At 43.7% G+C, this 17,409-nt stretch overlaps 1 protein-coding gene across 1 annotated transcript in view; it reads left to right on the forward strand.

The window, feature by feature from the left end:
* The first annotated feature begins 2,587 nt into the window (after nt 1–2,587).
* ppp1r14ba (protein phosphatase 1, regulatory (inhibitor) subunit 14Ba) overlaps nt 2,588–17,409 on the forward strand; it is a 28,595-nt gene continuing 13,773 nt past the window's right edge. The window contains exon 1 of the mRNA XM_060936331.1: nt 2,588–3,170. Within this exon, the coding sequence (XP_060792314.1) occupies nt 2,979–3,170 (192 nt within the window). The 5' untranslated portion in view covers nt 2,588–2,978. The remainder of the gene's footprint in view (nt 3,171–17,409) is intronic.

The following is a 17,409-nucleotide window of genomic DNA, read 5'->3' on the forward strand; positions in this document are numbered from 1 at the left end:
CCTGACCAAATGCTCTTCTTTGCGTCTGAAGAAATCTACTGTTTTTTCGGCATCTGTCCGATGTTTTTGTACCAAGTGACGCTGAAGTTTCGAAGGTTTTAAGCACTCGTTTGACAGGGTCTCCAGACAGAGGACGCATTTCAGGCAATCATGGCCATTTTTCTGTATGGCTGTAAAGCCATACTTAAAGCCTCGGTCACAACCGGCCATACGTGCTCCTATGGCCGGTCTATGTGCAAAAAACGCAAGAAACGCATGGAGGGTGCGCATGTGACGTGCTGATTTTTGAGCTGTAGACTAGCCGCAGAGGTTCTTTGTCATGTCAAACAAACTCTACGGGCGCTTACGTTTTTTTCAGGTTGCAAGACAAACTTACGGCCAACGTGCGTCTTTCTCCACGAAGAAAAAAAAACGCAGCGATTTGGGAAACGCCAAAAATCGCACGGCCAAAAAATTGTACGTCCGGTTGTGACCTAGGCTTAATGTATGCTGTCTCATATTTTCAGATTTTAGTTGGCCAGGACTTCTTAGTTTTTTTCACAGCAGTGTCCTCCACAGCAGGGCTGTTGGTTTGTTCCTTCGGTCTCTTCTTCAAAAACCTGTCCATTTTGCGCTAGCAATACGCTAGCTTGAGGAGCAAAGCAGCTTGATAAATGGCACAAACCGCAACATCACAGGCAATCGGAGAGATGAGCATGGCAAACAACGTTTCGATATGATGTATTATTATTAATAATTATCTCATCTCATTATCTCTAGCCGCTTTATCCTGTTCTACAGGGTCGCAGGCAAGCTGGAGCCTATCCCAGCTGACTACGGGCAAAAGGCGGGGTACACCCTGGACAAGTCGCCAGGTCATCACAGGGCTGACACATAGACACAGACAACCATTCACACTCACATTCACACCTACGGTCAATTTAGAGTCACCAGTTAACCTAACCTGCATGTCTTTGGACTGTGGGGGAAACCGGAGCACCCGGAGGAAACCCACGCGGACACGGGGAGAACATGCAAACTCCGCACAGAAAGGCCCTCGCCAGCCACAGGGCTCGAACCCGGACCTTCTTGCTGTGAGGCGACAGCGCTAACCACTACACCACCGTGCCGCCCCAACTGAAAGTCATGTAAATCTTTATTCTGTGCATCCTGGTTATTTGTGAACTGGTCCTGCACTTCTTGTAGTGACTTCAAAGCTACAGCCAGTACAGCAGAAAAAGTACTATTTACTTTATTATTATTAGTAGTAGTAGTGGTGGTGGTGGTTCTAAAATCATCTCTGTACATAACATATGTATAGCACAGTCCTTACCGTGTGTTTGAATGAATCACCTGCAAGATCATCACAACCATTTTGATAACATCATGCCAATAATGTCCTTTGATTTTAATCATGTTGCCTCAAAGCAACTTGTTAGTGGTGCTAGCTTCGAAATGCGACTTGTGAATTGTCTCTGTGGTCTTTGCTCAGATGAGACACATTGACCGCTACTATAACTTTTCGTTGAAAAGAGTTCTTTCAAACTGATATTAGTTTATGTTCACAGAGCAAAGCAGCAAATCATCTGCCAAGTAACATTATCTCATCTCATCTCATCTCATTATCTGTAGCCGCTTTATCCTGTTCTACAGGGTCGCAGGCAAGCTGGAGCCTATCCCAGCTGACTACGGGCGAAAGGCGGGGTACACCCTGGACAAGTCGCCAGGTCATCACAGGGCTGACACATAGACACAGACAACCATTCACACTCACATTCACACCTACGGTCAATTTAGAGTCACCAGTTAACCTAACCTGCATGTCTTTGGACTGTGGGGGAAACCGGAGCACCCGGAGGAAACCCACGCGGACACGGGGAGAACATGCAAACTCCGCACAGAAAGGCCCTCGCCGGCCACGGGGCTCGAACCCAGACCTTCTTGCTGTGAGGCGACAGTGCTAACCACTACACCACCGTGCCGCCCCATTAATAATTATATTTTATAATAATGATTAAAAAACTAATTACAATATATTTAATAATAATTATTTTTAAAAAGTATATTTTTTTCCACAATTTTTTTGTTATCGTCCCTCCAACTTTCTGAGGCCCCCCTAGCGCCCCCTACTTTGAAAACCACTGCCTTAGAGGGTACTGCCTCAGTGACAAGCCATTGTACCCCTAAAGGTACAATAATGTATAATGCACTTTATTTTCTGAGAGTGCAGATACAGTACACGACGTTAAATGTTCCAGACAGTGATTCATATCACAGGCTAGTGAAAAATCCAAGAGGTTATTCATCTATTCAGTGACTAAATGAAGTTTAAGCCGCTGCTGCTAACAGGAAATGAAATGGAAATTCAATTGACAGAAAGCTAAGGAGGTTTTAGCGGCGCGCGCCATAGCTGAGCTGAGAAGAGGGGAGAAAAAAAGATTTGATTTGGTGGAAGAGACCAAACAGAACAAAGCAGAGGGGGGTTCACTGATACGGCTGAGGAAATATTTTTAAAATAATCATAATTAAGACGTGTTTATAGGCGATATCAGACCAGTAGTCGTATTTGATCGGATTAGAAAGTCTGGTAGAAGTATATGACTCGGAAATAAGGTTAATTTATTCCATGGATCTGGTTTTTGTACATTATCGTACAGTCACTTGGAGGCGCCCAGAGAGACGCCGAGAGCCGGATGCTGCAAGATGGACTTTGAGAGTCACATGTTCAGCACTTCACCGGTGGATTAATTAATCAATCAATCCATCAATTAATCGTCTGGCTTGTGGACAATCTGCAGGCACAATAAAAATAAAAACACGTTTTTAAGAAGTTGGATTTGTGACACGGTGCGTGAATAGAAGTGGCAAAAGAAAAGAAGAGAAGTAGATTGATTGCAGGAAAAAAAAAAACCCAAACCCTTTTTTTAATTTATTTTTTATTTTTGATCCACTGTGATTTTGTTGAAACCCTTCAAGCTCGAGCTCGGCTCACCCGGACAATGGCGGCGGTAACGAGCCCGGAATCGAGCGCTCAGCCCCGGGTCTATTTCCAGACGCCTCCCGGTACCGAAGAAGAAGTTCCACAGAAGCAAGGACGGGTGACGGTGAAATATGACCGAAAGGAGCTGAGGAGGAGGCTGAATCTGGAGGAGTGGATAGTTAGCCAGTTAATGACTTTATACGACTGTGAGGTAGGAACCGGTTTACCGGTTAGCATTAGCATCAGCATCACTTTGGCACTGTGTGTGAATCCTTTGTTGTAAAGCGCTTTCCTCAGTCCTGTCCTTCCTCACTGTTCTATCTAATTCACATCCAGATCTTAACCCCTTTTATTTATCTTGTTTTGTGTGCATTTGTCTTAAATGCGATTTTTATTATAATTATAACATTTGTACTGGTTCTGTTCTGTGGTTTGGGGCTCCATGGAAGGGCGTGGCCTCCTCCAACTCCACACAAAGCCATAAAACAAAGGTGACTGAGCAGGTAATGATGATAAAACGGTGTTACCGGTTTTCATGCCACTAATCATGATAACGATATCCAGTCCAAACCTCATACCATTAATTACACTGCTATCTATATATGTATAGCTAAACTCTTTTTTTTTTTTTTTTTTTTTTTTAATTCAGTCCCAGTCAATAAGCCAAAACAGTCACCTCAGATATCTTTATGACCTGATATCATTTATCTTTGCACATGCATAATCATTAAGTGAGATGATCAGCTTTTGCTTGTCTGTGAGGGATTTTTTTTTTTTTTTAATAAGACCCCTTTTCAGCCAGCGATGATGTCATCTGTTGGGATATGCAAAGCATGGTGGGAGAACAACTCCAGAGCTGTGTAAGAACACACTAGCCATGCTGCTTGGTCCTGTATCTTAGTGTATTCCTTGTTCTGGGCTCAGATGACACACACTCAGCATGATTTTTAGTCCTTAATCACATGCTTGTGAAATTCCTTTCTGGTTTCCTCCACAGTTCAAAGACCTGCGGTTAGGTTAAAATGGGATGGCCTTGAGTGAGGCCCCTAACTCCCAACTGCTCCACGGGTGGTGTTAAAGGAACAGTCCACCGTACTTCCATAATGAAATATGCTCTTACCTGAATTGAGACGAGCTGCTCCGTACCTATCCGAGCTTTGCGCGACCTCCCAGTTAGTCAGACGTGCTGTCACTCCTGTTAGCAATGTAGCTAGGCTCAGTATGGCCAACGGTATTTTTTGGGGCTGTAGTTAGATGCGACCAAACTTATCTCATCTCTAGCCGCTTTATCCTTCTACAGGGTCGCAGGCAAGCTGGAGCCTATCCCAGCTGACTACGGGCGAAAGGTGGGGTACACCCTGGACAAGTCGCCAGGTCATCACAGGGCTGACACATAGACAACCATTCACATTCACACCTACAGTCAATTTAGAGTCACCAGTTAACCTAACCTGCATGTCTTTGGGCTGTGGGGGAAACCGGAGCACCCGGAGGAAACCCATGCGGACACAGGGAGAACATGCAAACTCCGCACAGAAAGGCCCTCGCTGGCCACGGGGCTCGAACCCGGACCTTCTTGCTGTGAGGCGACAGCGCTAACCACTACACCACCGTGCCGCCGCGACCAAACTCTTCCATGTTTTTCCTGTTTACATAGGTTTATATGACCAGTGACATGAAACAAGTTCAGTTACACAAATTGAAACGTAGCGATTTTCTATGCTATGGAAAGTCCGCACTATAATGACAGGCGTACTAACACCTTCTGCGCGCTTCGGCAGCGCATTGATACAGAGCTCAGATATCAATGCGCTGCCGAAGCGTGCAGAAGGTGTTGGTACGCCTGTCATTATAGTGCGGACTTTCCACCCGTCGTAAAGATGTGAAACTCATCGAGTGACGAGTGTGTTCATTGATAAGCTAACACAATCTAAAAGTAGACATACCATCACACTGCCCTGGTGCTGTGTACAGTTTACCTTCTATGGTCTGTGCACTCACTATTTGCCATTACTTTCTCCAACCCAGTGTTCGAACTATGCCGATTATTTTCAGGGGGTCCCTTGGGGGTGCTTGCGCTTGTCTCGGAGTGCGGATCTCCAAACACATGAGAAGCCTATCTTGCGCACATATCACGCGGACTCCACACTCGTCTGAAGTCATAACTCATCAGGGGAAATCGTGTCCGCATTGGCATGTTCAAAAAACAACCTCGCGTCAACAATGATACCACGCAAGAAAAAAAGTCAGGCTACTCAACACATCTGATCCACAGCAGCACCAAAGAATCACTGGAAATCATGTCAGCAACCAATCTTCCATTTCAACACGTGTCAACAAACAAATGGCACCACAAACATGAACGAATCGGTCAGGCTACTGATTCCAAACCCACAGCAGACGAATAATTAAATGCATCTTACCTTAAAGCAGAATCGACCACAAAGGAAGTGTTGGCACACTTCCTTTCTACTAGTTTGTGTCCCCAACCTGGCAGCAGCAGTCGTTGTCATATCGGTTTATTTTATCTTTGATGTAAACACAACACTTCGGATATGCAAATGCTTCCCGTTACACACGATTGCTATGTCAATAAACATCGTTTTGCCAATATTTTAGAGACCATCCATCTTCTCTGTCGGTCAGCATCTGTCGGCAGCGCTCGAAACTAACGGTGTCCCGATGTCCCGGGGACCATAAAAAATGTCATCGGGACACAAAATTATCATATCTGGGACAATCCCGGGACAATGGAAAAAATAGATCTAGAAAAAAAGTTCTACATTAATATTATTTACAAAGCCGTAACACATACGTGGACATTCACCTAATTTGTCAATTTTAATTTTAAAACGTTAACAGCGAAACATACATAGTAGCTACACTTTCGATGCACCTGCATCCGTAGGCTACAGAGCAGCGCATTCTGTTCTAGAATCTCCGGCCAGAGTCCGCATTATATGGACTTGGAATGGAATTGCTACCGCGCACGCTGCGCCGACTCTTGCCAGGACAAAAATGCTGAAGTGGTTGAAGCGGACCGACCGCGGGGAAGAAACTGAAAGCCCAGACATAACGTCTCCGGGACCTTCAGGATCCAAAGTGTCATCGCCTGGTCTGCAGGCAACGCTAGCAACTGAATGAACTGAACGAACACTGTTAGACACGTTATAAAATACAACAGGAATGATGTGGATGATATTGACGGAAGATACCGTTCAACAGAATAAGTGAGTTTTCTTGGTGTCTTTCTAGTTCAGAAAGTTTAGTCAGTCAGCAGCACAACTAGGCTCGGACCTGGCACTATGCTGATGTTGCTAACGTTTGCACCCGGCAGCGAAAGTTCATAAAATGGATAACGGAAAGTTCATAAAATGGATAACGGAAAGTTCATAAAAATGGATAACGGTAATGGTGAAAATTATAAGTTGGCCTTATAAGTGCCAACAGATATTGAAGGTATAAGTAGATGAAATGAACATAAAAGGGGTCTTATTTTCAACTAAAGTGTACTGCAGATGTAGGGAGTTGAAACATTTTCTGAATGAGCTAGTTGGCCCCTTTAAATAAACGGGTATCTATTCATACAGTGAGATCGCCAAAGTTTAATAAACTGAAAATGCAATAACTGTAATTTTGAAGTAGATGATGTATAGGAGGCGGCACGGTGGTGTAGTGGTTAGCGCTGTCGCCTCACAGCAAGAAGGTCCTGGGTTCGAGCTCCGGGGCCGGCGAGGGCCTTTCTGTGTGGAGTTTGCATGTTCTCCCCGTGTCCGCGTGGGTTTCCTCCGGGTGCTCCGGTTTCCCCCACAGTCCAAAGACATGCAGGTTAGGTTAACTGGTGACTCTAAATTGACCGTAGGTGTGAATGTGTGAATGGTTGTGTGTCTATGTGTCAGCCCTGTGATGACCTGGCGACTTGTCCAGGGTGTACCCCGCCTTTCGCCCGTAGTCAGCTGGGATAGGCTCCAGCTTGCCTGCGACCCTGTAGAAGGCTAAAGCGGCTAGAGATAATGAGATGAGATGAGATGATGTATAGGACATGTGTCGCTTGTGTCTTGTGACTTATTGTAAAAATGATATAAAGGGTTCAAAATCGCATAGTTACAAATATAATAGTAACTTCATATGATGGGCGGCACGGTGGTGTAGTGGTTAGCGCTGTCGCCTCACAGCAAGAAGGTCCTGGGTTCGAGCTCCGGGGCCGGCGAGGGCCTTTCTGTGTGGAGTTTGCATGTTCTCCCCGTGTCCGCGTGGGTTTCCTCCGGGTGCTCCGGTTTCCCCCACAGTCCAAAGACATGCAGGTTAGGTTAACTGGTGACTCTAAATTGACCGTAGGTGTGAATGTGAGTGTGAATGGTTGTCTGTGTCTATGTGTCAGCCCTGTGATGACCTGGCGACTTGTCCAGGGTGTACCCCGCCTTTCGCCCATGGTCGGCTGGGATGGGCTCCAGCTTGCCTGCGACCCTGTAGGGCAGGATAAAGCGGCTAGAGATAATGAGATGAGATGAGACTTCATATGATAATATTAACCACTGGTTATTTCAGAGAGGAAAAAAATGGGGACACTATTGCTTCCATTCGGGACAATACAACACAATTCGGGACCACTGGGGGACACAAAGAAAAAAAGTTAATTTCGAGCCCTGTCTGTCGGGATCCAATAAAATGATAAATCTTGCCTTGTGTGTTGGTTACTATATCCAGGTGCACAACAATATAATGGCATGATGGAAGCAGGGGTGATAGCCACGGCGTGCCGGAACGCTGGGGGGGAAAAAAAAAATCTAGTTCGCCCATTGTCCTGTGTCATTCTGAGATGCGCAGATAGACAGTAAAGGGAATTCCGAATTCCCTTTACTGTCTATCTGCGCATCTCAGAATGACAGGACAATGGGTGAACTAGATTTTTATTTTTTTTTTTCCCCTCCCCCCAGCCACGGCGCGCCGGAAATCCGGCGCAGCGCGCCGGAATGCTATCACCCCTGTGGAAGTCTTTTCTTTGATGGCTATATTCCTTTCGATGCTTCGCTGTCGTTCCTCGTTGTTGGCTGTGGTAGACTACTGGTAGTTCATGTCCAAAATGGCGGCCACGTTTGTCGTGACGTCACGTGAAAAGGGTCCATAGCTAAGCTTTCTAATTCAGTCCCAGTCAATAAGCCAAGAGTCACCTTGACCTCAGATATCTATCTTTCTATGGCCTGATATCAGCTTTCTTTGCATATGCATAATCATTAAGTGAGATCATCTTTTGCTTGTCTGTGAGGAATAACTTTTTTTTTTTTTTTTTTTTTGGTGATGTCATCTGTTGGGATATGCAAAGCATGGTGGAAATAGTGGGAGAATAACTCCAGAATGAACAGAGCATCCTTGTAAGAACTCTAGCTGTGCTGCTTGGCCCTGTGTCTTGGGGTATTCCTTGTTCTGGGATAAATGACACACATTCAACACGATTTTCAGGCCTTATTCATCACGTGCTTGTGAAATTCCTCTCTGGTTCAGATGTAACCCATCTGAACTGAAGCAGTGAACACATGCATACCCAGAGCAGTGGGCAGCTGTGCTAACAGCACCCAAGGAGCAGTTGGGAGTTGGGTGCCTTGCTCAAGGGTGTCCCATATTAACCTAACTGTGGAGGAAACCCATACAGACATGGGGAGAACATGCAAACTCCACACAGAAAGGCCTTGCCAGCTGCTGGGTTTGAACCCAGAACCTTCTTGCTGTGAGGCGACTGTACTATGGACCCTTTTTTCACGTGACGTCACGACAAACGCAGCCGCCATTTTGGACGTGTACTACCAGTAGTTTACCACAGCCAGCATTGAGGAACAGCAACAAAAAAGTGTTTATTTTCAGCAAGACTTCCATCATGCCACTATATTGTTGTGCACCTGGATGTAGTAACCATCAACAAACAAGGCAAGGGTTATCATTTTATCGTCTCCCGACGGAGAAGATGGATAGCGGCCATTAAAAAAAATTAACAGATTGGCAGCCCTCGGCATACCAGCGCTTGTGTAGTGACCACTTTGTTGGAGGTAAGACGAATAAAATTAGCCAGAAAAGGCATTACATTGCTGTTAACATTCTGTGGCGGCGAGTGTGTAACCAAATAGGCTAAAATAACCCATTGTAACCTCTTTGTTCTTCTGTGGTAGCTATTAGCTAACGACATTAGCTAGCGTTGTGTTCCTTTGCTGTTGGTAGACTGTAGGACAGATCAGAGGCAGTGTCCTACAAACAGCGCTTAATTTGAGGGGGAGCAAGCCAGAGCGCGCTCCGGAACCTCGGGCGTTGGCTCCGGCAGCTATTTACACTGGATCCGGTGATCCGACACCTCTTTTGACTATGTAACAAAAAAAAAACAACCCAAATAATTAAATAAAAAAATGCAAGTTTATTTAGTGTTAACGTCTGATTTTGATATCTGCCTTGTTGGTGATTTCTCTCATGAAACGACATCCACAAAATATCTGCAGATGAACTTAATTTGCAGTGTTATTACAAAACATGCCCAGAAGCGCAGCGCCGCGCCCCCTTTTTTTCCGCACCGGAGCCGCTCATCCTGTGCGCTCCAGGACCTCCCACTTTACAAATTAAGCACTGCCTACAAATAAGTGTTCAAAACAATAGGAGCATGTATTTGTCTCTTAAATCCAGGCCGTTCCCTGTAATCTGTAACACTGGGTTGGAGAAAGTAATGGCAAATAGTGAGTGCACAAGCCATAGAAGGTAAACTGTACACAGCGCCAGGGCAGTGTGATGGTATGTCTACTTTTAGATTGTGTTAGCTTATCAATGAACACCCTCGTCACTCGATGAGTTTCACATCTTTACGACGGGTACTTAAATGTGTGTTAGGTATTATTGTTGCAGTCTAAGCAGTCATTGTAGCAGCTAGATGAGCGAGAACCGAAAGGGTCTGTGCCATAAACCGTTATTTCTGTACGGCGTTGCTAATGTGTCGTTACTGTTATTTCTCCCTCTGCTCGCCCTGTAAATGCCCTACGTTGCTGGATAGCGAAGGTGTTTTCTGCATCTCGCTCCTTTTTCTTGTATGTTCTCCGTTTGTCGCCTTCCTCGCATTCAAACCAATTCGAGCCGAAGTCCGCTACATGTCCAAAATGGTGGTCGCGTTTACGAAGGTCACGTGACTGAAAAGGGTCTATAGGGCAGCATGGTGGTGTAAGTGACAGAACAGCAATGTGTCCTTTGGGATGCCCAATGACCCCCTGGTAAAGTTTAACATGTCAGAATTTCTCTCCTAGTTTGACAACTTCTCTGATGTGTTTTTCTTGGTAGTCATGTGGGGTTTTTTTTTGGACCCTTGTTCATGATGTGCAAGGACACATGATTGGTTGAAATCAAACTTGTAGTGTTAACAGTCTCCTGGCCAAGAACTTGTGGGACTGTTGGTACCTAATCTGGCATGGTCATCATGAAGGACAAATATTGTGTGGTGGGTGGGTTTTTTTGTGGTCCAGTTTGTCAAATCGTGTTCTCTGGTTGATGGTGGTCCAGAATCCTACAATCCAGAGCCTGGTTATGGACCTTTTGTCGACTCATTCGTTCACAACAAACAACATGGTAGCAATTTTTGTCAACATTTATTTTTGCATTGCTCAGTATAATGGCATTAATTTTCTAGCATGGATAGAAAGTGTTCACAGCGAAAGCAAGTTTTACTACTCTGATGAAATGAAAGGGAACACTTCAGGAGAAAGTTGAAAACGAGCTTGTAGCAGGTTTGTCCTAAATATGGTTTCACTTTTGGGTGCTCTCATTTTCTGTTAGAATTTGGTAAGGGGGGGAAAAAAAAAAATATTTGCCACCTTATGGTTGGTCTGTATTGTGAAATACCGTGACTTCAGCCTAGGGTATTAGGCAGAAAAAGAAATTTACCAGTCAAAAATATTTTATATAATCCTGATAAGCGCCGCAGGTGCGAAGACGAGCGCCGCAGGTGCGAAGTCCCTCTAGGGGGGTCTGGGGGCATGCCCCCCCAGAAAATTTTTGAAATTTAGACTTCATTTCCTGCATTCTAGGACATTTTCAGGGTGAAATGGCGTGTAATTTTTGATCAGAAATATTGCATATTTTTACTTTGTATTTTTTTCAGTTTCACTCCTGAATGTATCAGATGTATGTATGGTGTTTGATTTGGTAACAAAAGTGAAAAGAAAATAAACAACAATGAATTGTATATAATCTTTTGATCTAGTTACAGTATTTAATAAAAAAAAAAACCAACAGTATTCTATTTTACCATACCCCAATGAACCCCCCTTGTTAATCAATGTATCTCACATACCTTTTCTGTCTTTTTGTGGAAAAACGAATCAGTTTTTGTCACATTCAATTTGGGGCGTTTGTTGGGATTCATCTTGATCCAGAAGAGTGAGTCAGCAAAAAAAATGCGGTTCTCCCGCCAAGAAAGAGGAAACTACAACGCAGGGTGTTTGGCAATTTTCGACCAATCAGAATTCGCGATTTATTCAGTCCGCATGTTACAAGATTCAGTGCGGGCCAAAATGGCGGAAACGATGAAATATTCTGATTTTTCATTTCAAGTTTTCAGTATTTTTCGTATTAAACTGTGTTTCTTACGATTTGTAAATGATGGCGGAACCACACACGGACTGGCCATCGGGAGTTGCGGGAGTTTTCCCAGTGGGCCGGTGGTTCAGGCTACGTTTACACTAGACCGTATCTGTCTCGTTTTCTTCGCGGACGCACTGTCCGTTTACATTAACCCCCCTGAAAAAGCGGGGAAACGGGAATCCGCCAGCGTCCACGTATTCAATCCAGATCGTATCAGCTCCGGTGCTGTGTAAACATTGAGAATACGCGAATACGCTGTGCTGAGCTCTAGCTGGCGTCTCATTGGACAACGTCACTGTGACATCCACCTTCCTGATTCGCTGGCGTTGGTCATGTGACGCGACTGCTGAAAAACGGCGCGGACTTCCGCCTTGTATCACCTTTCATTAAAGAGTATAAAAGTATGAAAATACTGCAAATACTGATGCAAATACTGCCCATTGTGTAGTTATGATTGTCTTTAGGCTTGCCATCCTTCCACTTGCAAGTAATAAGTGATCTGCGCTGGGATCTCACACACAGCGGCTCAGTCCCGAATCGTGGCTTGTTCACTTCACTCGCGCGCTCTGTGAGCTGCGCAGGGCCGGAGTGCGCACCCTCCAGAGGGCACTCGCTGTTCAGGGCGGAGTGATTTGGAGCGCAGGATGCCTGCGGAGCCGAGCGTATCCGCGTATTGGTGTTGCTGTGTGCACGGCTAACGGTTTTAGTGTCAACGCGAATCGTTTTAAGAACGTTAATCTGATGATCCGCTGATTCGACGTAATGTAAACGTAGCCTGTGTGGGCCAGCGGAGAAAAAAAAAAAAAAAAAAACAGTTGCGCGCTGGCCTTTAATATGATAAGCAATGTTAACAGTTTCTTTAACAAACTGTTAACATTGCTTATCATATTAAAGGCCAGCGTGCAACTGTAATAAGCAATGTTAACAGTTTGTTAAAGAAACTGTTAACATTGCTTATCATATTAAAGGCCAGCGCGCAACTTTTTTTTTTTTTTTTTTTCTCCGCCGGCCCACACTGAACCACCAGCCCACCGGGAAAACTCCCGCTACTCCCGATGGCCAGTCCGTGTGTGGGCGGAACATAACTGGATTTATCGGATGACATGTGGGAGTATTCATGTGCGAAAATTTTCGGCATTATCGTCCGTTTCAGTATCCGTCTGTGTGTATACTTGCCCGTTGAAATCGGCAATTGCCCGTCAAATTTACGGGTGGACGGGTCTCTGCCTAATACCTTACCTCAGCCTTAAATACTGACCTCCTACCCAGAGGTCTCGGTTAGTATTAAGACCTCAGTGTTTCACAATACGGGCTGCCCAGCTGGTAAATAATATACAGTACATGTCTGACCTGGTTCTGGCATAAGAGCTTAACTATGCTGCTTGGCTTTGTGTCTTGTGGTATCCTTTAGGTAACTGACTACATGTCCCAGGTAAGTGTTGGACCTTTTTAGTGCAGAATAAATTTATTTAAAAAAAAAAAACTTGGGTGGCACGGTGGTGTAGTGGTTAGCGCTGTCGCCTCACAGCAAGAAGGTCTGGGTTTGAGCCCCATGGCCAGCGAGGGCCTTTCTGTGTGGAGTTTGCATGTTCTCCCCGTGTCTGCGTGGGTTTCCTCCAGGTGCTCCGGTTTCCCCCACAGTCCAAAGACATGCAGGTTAGGTTAACTGGTGACTCTAAATTGACCGTAGGTGTGAGTGTGAATGGTTCTGTGTCAGCCCTGTGATGACCTGGTGACTTGTCCAGGGTGTACCCCGCCTTTCGCCCGTAGTCAGCTGGGATAGGCTCCAGCTTGCCTGCGACCCTGTAGGACAGGATAAAGCGGCTAGAGATAATGAGATGGGGGAACTTGGTTTACTAGGTCATTTTTGTCTCTTGTGTGATCAAGAGCAGCACTACCACCAGTGGGGGGGGGGGGGGGGGGGGGAACACAGCTGTAGTTATAGTGAGGCTGGGGCTGATTCCTTTCATGCTCAGACTGTAGGGTCATGTGAGTTATCAGTGGCAGTCATGTTGGGTATCATTTGTATTTTATTGATTGTGATTATGCTGATCAAGTCCAGTTATCAATCCTTATTTGTTCTGATTTTAAATTAGTAAATGTCGAGTGTTTTAATGCAGTTTCTTTTATACTGTTATGTTAGACATGCATGTGTGATGTAGTCCTGTAGATTGGTCCTGGCAGAGCCTTGCAGATATGTAGTAGGTGGGGGGGTCTTGTATTAAAAACAGGTATCCAGTATTTGGCATTTAGGATTGGGTTCTAATTTGGAACAGCATTTTGGTTCCCAACCCTAGTCACTTATCCAATAGATTTGCTCTCCATTTGAGCTGGTATCCTTTCAGCCATGTTCCCTAATGCACTACCAGCAGCTGAGGAGGTGCACATGAAGTATAGTAATGTGTGTAATGAACACTCATCCACTGGTTTTTTTTCATCCCCCCCCCATTATATTTGGAGGGAAGAGTAAAATGAGATGGAACATGCTGTCCAGTCAAAATAAATAAAAATGCTCAAAAGGACAGACATCAGGACTATGTGGGGTGTTTTTTTGTTTTTTTTTTGGGGGGTATTCAGGGGAGAAACAACATGAAGTCTGCATTATGCCATCAGTGAGACCTCTTGGTATAATGCATTGCTCAGCCTTAAGTTTCCCTGCAAAGCTGTTGATGGATATTATAACTTGGTTGATCTCGCTCATACATCACCACCAGCCATCACTGATCCTGTTCTCAAAGCTCTGGGTGTTGGACGATACTTGATGCTGATCTGAAACTACTGCTTCAGCCAATTCTCTGCAAATATCAGCAGCTCAATAGTGAAGGGCATGAACAGTTTGTGTCCACTTGTATAATCTGTACTTTGTCTATCCAGGCCAGCATCCAGTTCTATTAACCTGAAAAATGGAGGCCGGCAGCTCAACTGTGCTTGCTTCGTGATTACAATTATAAGCACAAATAATCAGTTCAGATCCCATGATGGCCAGAAAACCACTCCTGGGTCCTTGTGCAAGGCCAGCACTTCTCAACGGCTTTGAGTACAAGTGCCTGCTGAATGAATAAACCTGTACAGGATGTTGCTTTTAGTTTACTCAGTACATGCTGGATCAATAAATGAACTCTTCTATAATGTCCAGTGTGGTCTAGCTAAAGGTTTAACAAGGAGAAAGACAGTGAGGTAATGGCAAACTGTTCCATTTTTCTCTTTTAAAGGCTTGTTAGAAGGCTTTTGTTTAGCCTAAAATATGTTCCTCTCGTTACTGTTCGAGCCTGATAACTCATTACCTTTTACATGGTACAGCAAATGAGTCGCTTTTAAAATAATGATATGGGGGAGTTTGTTGTTGCACACGCTGACTTCATGTTGTGCATCCTAATTTTTGAAGTGACAGTAAATTAAATACTGGCTGGTATACCGGTACATAGTATGAGGATAAAATGCTTCAGTATGTATGAAGGTTAATATGCTGCTAGAAGAATAGCCCTGTAAATGTTTATGGCAATTACTTAACCATTAGGGTTAAAGATGGTTTCCCACAGAGCACAGTAAGTATAAAAGGCAGTGTGCAAGCTTCATTAAGCCACAGTTCTGGCCAAATCATTGTGGTGGTGATGTGGAGCAAAACAGCTCAGCATGAATTCTTTTAAAACTTTTTTTTTTTTTTTACCCCCCCCCAGGGTCACGCTTCTGATTTTGCACTTGCGTATCATTTTGATTCAGAGCCCCATGATGCTATGGTTTTATGGGTCTTGATTTATTTTACTTCTCTAGCCAAGATTATGATTATTTTCCCCTGTATCACCACATGCTGCTTATAAAATGCGGTATTAACATTTTCCTCCAGTATGACTCACTAGGTTTATTTTTTCTTCATTAGGACCATCAGAATGAATTTTGCTGTTTGAATACTATCTTTAAATGCTCCCACATTTGAAGGTGTGAAAGATGTACAGTACCAGTCAAGTTTGGACATCTAATTCATTTTTTTAAATAAGGCATATCCTATCTTGAGTAACGATGGATGTCGTTTCTTTACTTAGCTGAGTGGTTCTTGACATAATATGGATTAGTACAGTTGTGGAATGGGGCCATTTACTTTATTTACTGTGTGATCTCAAATGCATTAAGAAGGTGAGAAACTGCACTAATTTTTGATGAGGCACCTGTTAAAGCTAGACTGCCTTCTAGAGATTAAGTGTAGGTCATAAAAAGAATCTTCCCTGACACCCAATTAATTTTGTTTAGTGAACTGAAAGCTACTGAACTCAAATTACAGACTTCTGATTTTTATTAGTTTTTTTTTTAAACAGAGCAATTAAAGAATTTTGGGTCATGTGGCCCTAATCTCCCCCCCGCTTCACCATGACCCAGTTCAAGAGACTACGTCATGGTGGGCTTTCCCTGTTTGCACAAGGCATTGTGGGTTACAAACTTGAAACGGGAGAGAAAAATGGAGGACATGAGTGTGCAAATGAACATGAAAGACTGACTACAGTGACAGAAAGCGAGAAGGACAGACGTTATGTTGCGAAGGAAAGGAAACACAGAACCAAACCTCGGTGTGATCAGCTGTTCGTTTAGTGACAATGATGTAACGGTTAAGTTAAACCTGTAGATGGCAGTAATGCAACACTGGATGCCAGCTGCTGTTAAACCTGCGCATGCGCACACAGACTTCCTCTAGCTGCGCAAAGTGAACAAGTTCATGCACACTATTTGCTCAGGAATCCTCTCAAATTAAATAACTTCCCAACCACAGAATGGCCTGATATTTTGAGATTCCAGAAATAAACACCTCAGTGACCAAATTTCAGAAAGAACTAAATTTCATTTTTTTTTTTAATGAAATCGAAAGGCCGTCTCGCTTTAATTGAAAAGCATTCCAGGTGACTACCTCATGAAGCTGAACCTAAAATGTGAAGCCTTTTGTGTTAACACTTTTAACCACACAAGTCTGTTTTTATTTCATAGTTTTGATGTCTTCAGCATTGTTCTACAATGTAGAAAATGGTCACAATACAAAACCTATGAATGAGTAGGGGTGTACAAACTTGACTGGTACTGTAAGTTCTTTTAAATATAAAGAAATGGTCCTAAATCTGCCTACTTATAACTTGGACATAACATTTTGTTTAATATTGAAATGGTATTAATATACAAATGCAAAGCTATGGAACTTGGAAGCTGAAATATTTGAATATGAATTTTACAGCATATTTGACTGTATTTAATAAATGTACTGTACCTTTTTCCAAGGTAGGAGTAAGATTTGTCTTAAAAAAAAAACTGATAGAATTCCAAATGGTGAGTTATAGTTTTGCAAGTTAGAGCCCTAAATTGTAATAGAAAGAATTGAGATGTGAATTGGGTGAAACTTGAATTATCCAGGGTTCATGGGGGGGGGAGACATTTTTGAGTCTGGCATGGATCCCAGACGTCCGCTATTTAGCGGAATTCCGCTATTTTTCTAGCCAATTTTTTTTTATTTTTTTTTTATTAATCTTTTGTATATCTGTTAAATATGTTTAAGTAAGATGACCAGCAGGATACATTCTGATTTGGTTTGCTTGTTTAGTGATGTTTTTGTCGGCTTCGTTTGTTCTCGTTGACATTCGGGAACACTCGGAAGTTAAATTGATGTAAATACCACGAGACTGTACGCGATAGAACGAGAAAACAATATGGCTGCGCCCAAATGCTAGAAAACGTGTTTTAACTCCGTTCGTGCTTTTGTTTCTAATGCGTTGAACTTAATTCAATATGTCATGGAAAGCGTAGTTGCGCTTAGCCAGAGAGGAAGTTGAATCCAAGAAGCGATTAATGAATGTGGTGAATACAGAACTTGA

The sequence above is a fragment of the Neoarius graeffei genome, chromosome 12 (assembly GCF_027579695.1).
Source record: "Neoarius graeffei isolate fNeoGra1 chromosome 12, fNeoGra1.pri, whole genome shotgun sequence".
Classification (NCBI taxonomy): domain Eukaryota; kingdom Metazoa; phylum Chordata; class Actinopteri; order Siluriformes; family Ariidae; genus Neoarius; species Neoarius graeffei.